General features: G+C 36.6%; 1 protein-coding gene across 1 annotated transcript; it reads right to left on the bottom strand.

Moving 5' to 3' along the window:
• Positions 1-964: 964 nt before the first annotated feature.
• LOC129115173 (homeobox protein Nkx-2.2-like) lies at positions 965-5123 on the bottom strand. Its single transcript, XM_054626859.1, is given in 3 exon segments — positions 965-1422; positions 4911-5012; positions 5015-5123. Coding segments are annotated over 3 exon segments (669 nt in total).
• Positions 5124-7857: the final 2734 nt, after the last annotated feature.

The raw sequence follows: 7857 nt of genomic DNA, 5'->3' as shown, positions 1-7857 counted from the left end.
TTTACAGTAAATATCCCCAAAACTGGTTATTTAATTGGATGAAAAGTTGCAAACTAAATCAAAAGTGACTCTTAAGTTAAACAAAAAAAGGTTTTTAACTTTAAAATGCAATTATTCTCACGTTTTATTCTGTCTTGTTTTAAGACATCCATCCTTTCTGGAAAAAAGTTACTTTTTCTTTTCTGAGGGAAAACAAAATCTGGCATAAATAAAACATTCAAAAGTAATTATTTACTCTTCTGAAAGGGGCGTTTGTCACTCAAGAGGGCCTGTTGAGCTTTCTCAGGTTGGCATTTTGTTTCCTTCACACTGAATATATTCTGCTCTGGAATCCTTCATTCACAAAAACACCATGTTTGAGTTCCACATGTGTCTGAAGGATGTGACAGCTCTCATCTCTCTCTGTTCCTGTTACAAAGGACACAAACTAAACATTGGAACAGTAAATATCCCCAAAACTGGTCATTTAATTGGATGAAAAGTTGCAAACTAAATCAAAAAGTGACTCTTAAGTTAAACAAAAAAAGGTTTTTAACTTGAAAATGCAATTATTCTCACATTTTATTCTGTCTTGTTTTAAGACATCCATCCTTTCTGGAAGGGAAAACAAAATCTGGCATAAATAAAACATTCAAAAGTAATTATTTACTCTTCTGAAAGGGGCGTTTGTCACTCAAGAGGGCCTGTTGAGCTTTCTCCTTTCTGGAAAAGACACTTTTTTCTGGGAAAACCAAACCTGGAACAAACCAAAAGAAGAGTGTTCTTCCTCTTGTAAAGGGGTCATGCATGGTTCAGTGGGAAAATGAAACACCAAAGTATGGTTTACATTTTGTACTACCTTGTCATTTGCAAGTGCCTTCATCATTTCAAGTGTTGATTGTAGAAAGAAATGTTATGTTATGTTTAAAGCCGAACAGGAGCTTATGAAGTGGAGTTTTCTCAGTCAGAGTTCTGGCCTCAGGCTTCACCAGCTCCAGTGGTACATGTGCAGCCCGGGATGGTGCTGCTGCAGCCCGGGATGCTCTGCACCGTACCCGGGGTGCAGCAGCGGGGAGTAGGCGCACAGAGGCAGACTCAGGCCGGACCTGAGCGTCACCTCCAGGTCGCAGGGCTTCCCATCCCGCACCAGGACCGGGATGGAGACCCTGCGACCTGGAGCGGGCAGCAGCTGCAGCGCGTCGGCCCTCTTCATCTTGTAGCGGTGGTTCTGGAACCAGATCTTCACCTGGTTCGGGGTGAGGTGGATCAGGCCGGCCAGGTGCTCCCTCTCCGGGGCGGACAGGTAACGCTGCTGCAGGAAGCGGCGCTCCAGCTCCAGAGTCTGGGCTTTGGAGAAGAGGACGCGCCGCTTTCTGCTGCGGGTCTCCGGGGACGCGTCCGTGGAGAGCTCCGGGGATCTGGACTCCAGGGAAACACCGTGCACTGCAGAGAGGGACAGGTAATCTGATTACTCTCTGGACTCCAGGAAAACACCGTGCACTGCAGAGAGAGGACAGGTAATCTGATTACTCTCTGGACTCCAGGGAAACACCGTGAACTGCAGAGAGAGGACAGGTAATCTGATTACTCTCTGGACTCTAGGGAAACACCGTGCACTGCAGAGAGAGGACAGGTAATCTGATTACTCTCTGGACTCCAGGGAAACACCGTGCACTGCAGAGAGAGGACAGGTAATCTGATTACTCTGTGGACTCCAGGGAAACACCGTGCACTGCAGAGAGAGGACAGGTAATCTGATTACTCTCTGGACTCTAGGGAAACACCGTGCACTGCAGAGAGAGGACAGGTAATCTGATTACTCTCTGGACTCCAGGAAACACCGTGCACTGCAGAGAGGACAGGTAATCTGATTACTCTCTGGACTCCAGGGAAACACCGTGCACTGCAGAGAGAGGACAGGTAATCTGATTACTCTCTGGACTCTGGTGGAATTTACCGTGCACTGTGTTTAGAGAGAGGACAGGTGATTTATCTGGTGGATTATTTACTGTGTTTTATTGTGTTTTATTGTGTTTTATTGTGTTTTATTGTGTGTTTATTGCTCATTTGCTTATTTATAATACTTGTTTTCTTTCTTCTACTATGTCCTCTATGCTGCTGTATTCCTGTAAATGTCCCCACTAACAAAGGATTATCTCATCTCATCTCATCTCATCTCATCTTATCTCATCTCATCTTATAAAACTTTCACGACAGAAATACTGGAATCCTTCATCTAAATATCCCCAAAATATCATTTGCTTATTTATAATACTTCTTTTCTTTCTTCTACTATGTCTCTTGTGTGCACTTTACCCTTTGCTGCTGTAATCCTGTAAATGTCCCCACTAACAAAGGATTATCTTATCTTATTTTATAAAACTGTGATGGATGGATTCTTTACTGTGTTTTATTGTGTTTTTATTGTGTTTTATTGTGTTTTATTGTGTTTTATTGTGTTTTTATTGCTCATATGCTTATTTATAATACTTATTTTCTTTCTTTTACTATGTCTCTTGTGTGCACTTTACTCTCTGCTGCTGTATTCCTGTAAATGTCCCCACTAATAAAAAGGATTATCTTATTTTATCTTATCTTATCTTATCTTATCTTCTCTTATCTTATAAAACTTTCACGACAGAAACACTGGAATCCTTCCTCTAAATATCCCCAAAACTGGTTATTTAATTGGATGAAAAGTTGCAAACTAAATCAAAAGTGACTCTTAAATTAAACAAAAAAAGGTTTTTAACTTTAAAATTCAATTATTCTCACGTTTTATTCTGTCTTGTTTTAAGACATCCATCCTTTCTGGAAAAAAGTTAAAACTAAATCTGGCATAAATAAAACATTCAAAAGTAATTATTTACTCTTCTGGAAGGGACGTTTACTCTCTGCTGCTGTAATCCTGTAAATGTCCCCACATCTTACTAATCAAATCTTATTATCTTATCTTATCTTATCTTATAACTCTTATATCTTATCTTATAAAACTTTCACGACAGAAATACTGGACTCCTTCCTCTACATCAGTGTGCTTTTATTCAGCTCAGGTTGGCATTTTGTTTCCTTCACACTGAATATATTCTGCTCTGGAATCCTTCATGTTTGAGTTCCACATGTGTCTGAAGGATGTGACAGCGCTCATCTCTCTCTGTTCCTGTTACAAAGGACACAAACTAAACACTAAACAGTTGTGAAGCATATGGAGCTTAATATTAATAAGGGGTTAAAAGTGAGTTAATTGGTGATCAAATAACTCAATCTGCTGTAAACAGACAACAGACAGATTCATCGATGGTCTAATGTCATTTCTTATCATTTAAATAGTATAACTGAAGTTGCATTTACTAAATTTGATATTCAAAGTAGAAAGCATCAATTTATAAGCAGATAAATACAATTAATTATTCCATTGATTTGGTAATTACGCACGAGCAGAGGAGAGTCAGATCAAGAGTTAAGAGTCAGATTAGATATAAATAAAGTGTATATATGATATGAATGTAATAAAGTATATATATGATATGAATGGAATAAAGTATATATATGATATGAATATAATAAAGTATATATATGATATGAATATAATAAAGTATATATATGATATGAATATAATAAAGTATATATATGATATGAATATAATAAAGTATATATATGATATGAATATAATAAAGTATATATATGATATGAATATAATAAAGTATATATATGATATGAATATGAATAAAGTAATAAAGTATATATATGATATGAATATAATAAAGTATATATATAATAAAGTATATATATGATATAATAAATAAAGTATATATATGATATGAATATAATAAAGTATATATATGATATGAATATAATAAAGTATATATATGATATGAATGTAATAAAGTATATATATGATATGAATATAATAAAGTATATATAATATGAATATAATAAAGTATATATATGATATGAATATAATAAAGTATATATATATATATATAAAGTATATATATGATATGAATGTAATAAAGTATATATATGATATGAATATAATAAAGTATATATATGATATGAATATAATAAAGTATATATATGATATGAATAGAATAAAGTATATATATGATATGAATATAATAAAGTATATATATGATATGAATATAATAAAGTATATATATGATATGAATATAATAAAGTATATATATGATATGAATAGAATAAAGTATATATATGATATGAATATAATAAAGTATATATATGATATGAATATAATAAAGTATATATATGATATGAATAGAATAAAGTATATATATGATATGAATGTAATAAAGTATATATATATAATAGAATATATATATGATATGATATGAATGTAATAAAGTATATATATGATATGAATATATATATATGATATGAATATAATAAAGTATATATATGATATGAATATAATAAAGTATATATATGATATGAATATAATAAAGTATATATATGATATGAATATAATAAAGTATATATATGATATGAATATAATAAAGTATATATATGATATGAATATAATAAAGTATATATATGATATGAATATAATATATATATATGATATGAATAGTATATATATGATATATATATAAAGTATATATATGATATGAATAAATAAAGTATATATATGATATGAATATATATATATATATATATGATATGAATAATAAAGTATATATATATATGAATGTAATAAAGTATATATATGATATGAATATAATAAAGTATATATATGATATGAATAATAAAGAATAAATATATATATATATATATATGATATGATATAGAATAAAGTATATATATATATATATATATATGAATAGAATAAAGTATATATATGATATGAATGTAATAAAGTATATATATATATATATATATACATATATATGTCTTTTTAAACCAGGTGTCCTCACCTGAGAGGTGCAGGTCTCCGGACCCTCGGCTCCACCTGCCTCCTCCTCTCCCGCAGACACTCCGGCCGGTAAATCCCATCTTCTGCCCGGTTCCCGTCCCTCCTCTGGGTCGTCCTCCTCGGTCTCCTCGGTCCCGGAGCAGCACCTCCCGGTCGGGTCCGGGAGATCCAGGATGTCGCGCACGGAGAAGCCCGTTTTGGTGCCAAACGCCATTACGCACGGTGCGTAATGGGATGGAGAGGAGGAGGAGAGGAGGAGGAGGAGGGAGGAGAGGAGGAGAGAGGAGGAGGAAGGAGAGGAGGAGAGGAGGGGAGGAGAGGAGGAGGAGGAGGAGGGAGGAGAGAGGAGGAGAGGAGGAGAGGAGGGAGGAGAGGAGGGGAGAGGAGGAGAGGAAGAGGGAGGAGGAGGAGGAGGGGAGGAGAGGAAGAGAGGAGGAGGAGAGGGGAGAGGAGGAGAGGAGGAGAGAGGAGGAGAGGAAGAGGAGGAGGAGGAGAGGAGGAGAGGAGGAGAGGGAGGAGAGGAGGAGGGAGGAGGGGAGGAGAGGAGGAGAGGAAGAGAGGAAGAGAGGAGGAGAGGAGGAGAGGAAGAGAGGAGGAGAGGGAGGAGAGAGGAGGAGAGGAGGAGAGGAGGAGGAGAGGAAGAGAGAGGAGGAGAGAGGAGAAGGGAGAGGAAGAGAGAGGGGGAGGAAGAGAGAGGAAGAGGGAGGAGGAGAGGAGGAGGGAAAGAGGGGAGAGGAGGAGAGGAAGAGAGGAAGAGAGGAGGAAGGAGGAAGAGAGGAGAGAGGAGAGGAGAGGAGGAGAGGAAGAGAGGAAGAGGAGTGGAGGAGGGGAGAGGAAGAGAGGAAGGGAGAGAGGAGGAGGGGAGGAGAGGAAGAGGAAGGAGGGAGAGGAAGGAAGAGAGGAAGAGAGGAAGAGAGGAGGAGAGAGGAGGAGGAGGAGAGGAGGAAGAGAAGAGAGGAGGAGGAGAGGTGGAGGAGAGGAGGAGGAAGAGAGGAGGAGGAAGAGGAGGAGGAGAGGAAGAGAGGAGAGGGAGGAGAGAGGAGGGAAGAGAGGAGGAGAGGAAGAGGGAGATTAAGAGAGGAGGAGAGGAGGAGAGAGGAAGAGAGGAGGAGAGGAAGAGGAGGAGAGGGAGGAGAGGAAGAGAGGAGGAGAGGAGGAGGAGAGGAGAGAGGAGGAGGAGAGAGGAAGAGGAAGAGAGGAGAGAGGAAGAGAGGAGGAGAGGAAGAGGAGGAGGAGGAGTGGAGGAGAGGAAGGAGGAGGAGAGGAGAGGAGGAGAGGAGGAGAGAAGTTCCAGAGATGGTTCAGCCTCTGCAGCCCGTTAGAGAGCAGCAGACAGCGGAGGCTTTGGGTCCATGGATGCCGGTAAACGGGTCCGACCGGAGAGGATCTAACCGCATGGAGACATTTGGAGACTGTGTCCTGATCCTCACAGCCGCAGTTATGAAGGACGGAGGCGGGTCAAGTGGTCGAGGGGGGGGGCTGTGCGTGAAGAGATGCTGGGTCCACTGGGAGGGTCCACTGGGAGGGTCCACTGGGAGGAGGGGAGTGTGGAATGATGGAGGAGTTACATTTTACATTTATTAGTGTCACTGATCTGCAGAAAGAGCTTCAAATATACATTAAAGACATAAAGCTGGAATAAATGAACTGTTGTTGCTAACTCTAGCTGTCAGAGGAGATCCTTCATGACAATAATAACATGAACAAAAGCATGACAATAAAAACATGACAATAATAACATGACAATAAAAACATGACAATAATAATATGACAATAATAACATGACAATAAAAACATGACAATAATAACATAAAAACATGACAATAATAACATGACAATAAAAACATGACAATAATAACATGACAATAAAAACATGACAATAATAACATGACAATAATAACATGACAATAATAACATGACAATAAAAACATGACAATAATAACATGACAATAATAACATGACAATAAAAACCTGTGCAATACATCACACATTACACTGTGCAATAATAGTTAAAAAAGTTAAAATAGTTAAAATAGTTGGGGGGGGGGTTCTGTCTGTAAATATAATATTTCAGTTATTGTTGTTTTTTCTACTGTTTGTTTTTTTAATTGCTTATTTATAATACTTGTTTTATTTTATTTTTTATTTTTCATTTTTTTTTTTTTCTCTTGTGTGCACTTTACTCTATGCTGCTGTAAGCCTGCAAATGTCCCCGCTGCTGGACTAATAAAGGATTATCTTATCTTATCTTATCTTATCTTATCTTATCTTATCTTATCTTTATCTTAAAGTGGAATAAATGAACTGTTGTTGGTAACTCTAGATGTCAGAGGAGATCCTTCATGCAGTGTTGAACAAAAGCATTGTGATACAAAATCTAAACTGGAAAATATTTATATTTATTAACACGAATTTGTAAAAAAGCACAATCACAAATGTGAAAACAAATAAATTAAATTAAATGTAAAATATAGAACGTTAAATAGCCTAAAATAACATGAGATTAAATTCAATAAACAATTTACAATAAACAGGGACATATCCAGAGATACTTTAGTCAAATGACTTTACTTTTATTTTCTAAATTTAAGCTCTTAATGTTTTTATTATTATTATTTTATTTGTCCAAATTGTTCTGCAAACTCCAGGAATGAAATGCTCTCTATATATTTATGATTTTGTTGTCGTAGAATTTATCAAAGTAACACGAACTAATCAGCTCACAAAATATTGTGCTAAGTCTTCTTTTAAAACCCTCAAATTCATATTTAAATAGATAAATACATAAATGTCTTCTGCGGCCTTTTAAAAAATTGGTACAAATAAAAAAAAAAATCAAGAAAAATAAGAAATAAAGTAAAGTTTCTTGCTCCTCCACTGTGCAAAGAGAACTGCCTTGAGAAATCACCACATTTAGGATGACGATCGAGCGTTTGAGTGTTTGTTGT

This window comes from Anoplopoma fimbria, unplaced genomic scaffold (genome assembly GCF_027596085.1).
Source record: "Anoplopoma fimbria isolate UVic2021 breed Golden Eagle Sablefish unplaced genomic scaffold, Afim_UVic_2022 Un_contig_11304_pilon_pilon, whole genome shotgun sequence".
Lineage (NCBI taxonomy): Eukaryota > Metazoa > Chordata > Actinopteri > Perciformes > Anoplopomatidae > Anoplopoma > Anoplopoma fimbria.
The sequence above is the reverse complement of the archived record's forward strand: the minus strand, read 5'-3'. Positions and strand labels throughout refer to the sequence as shown.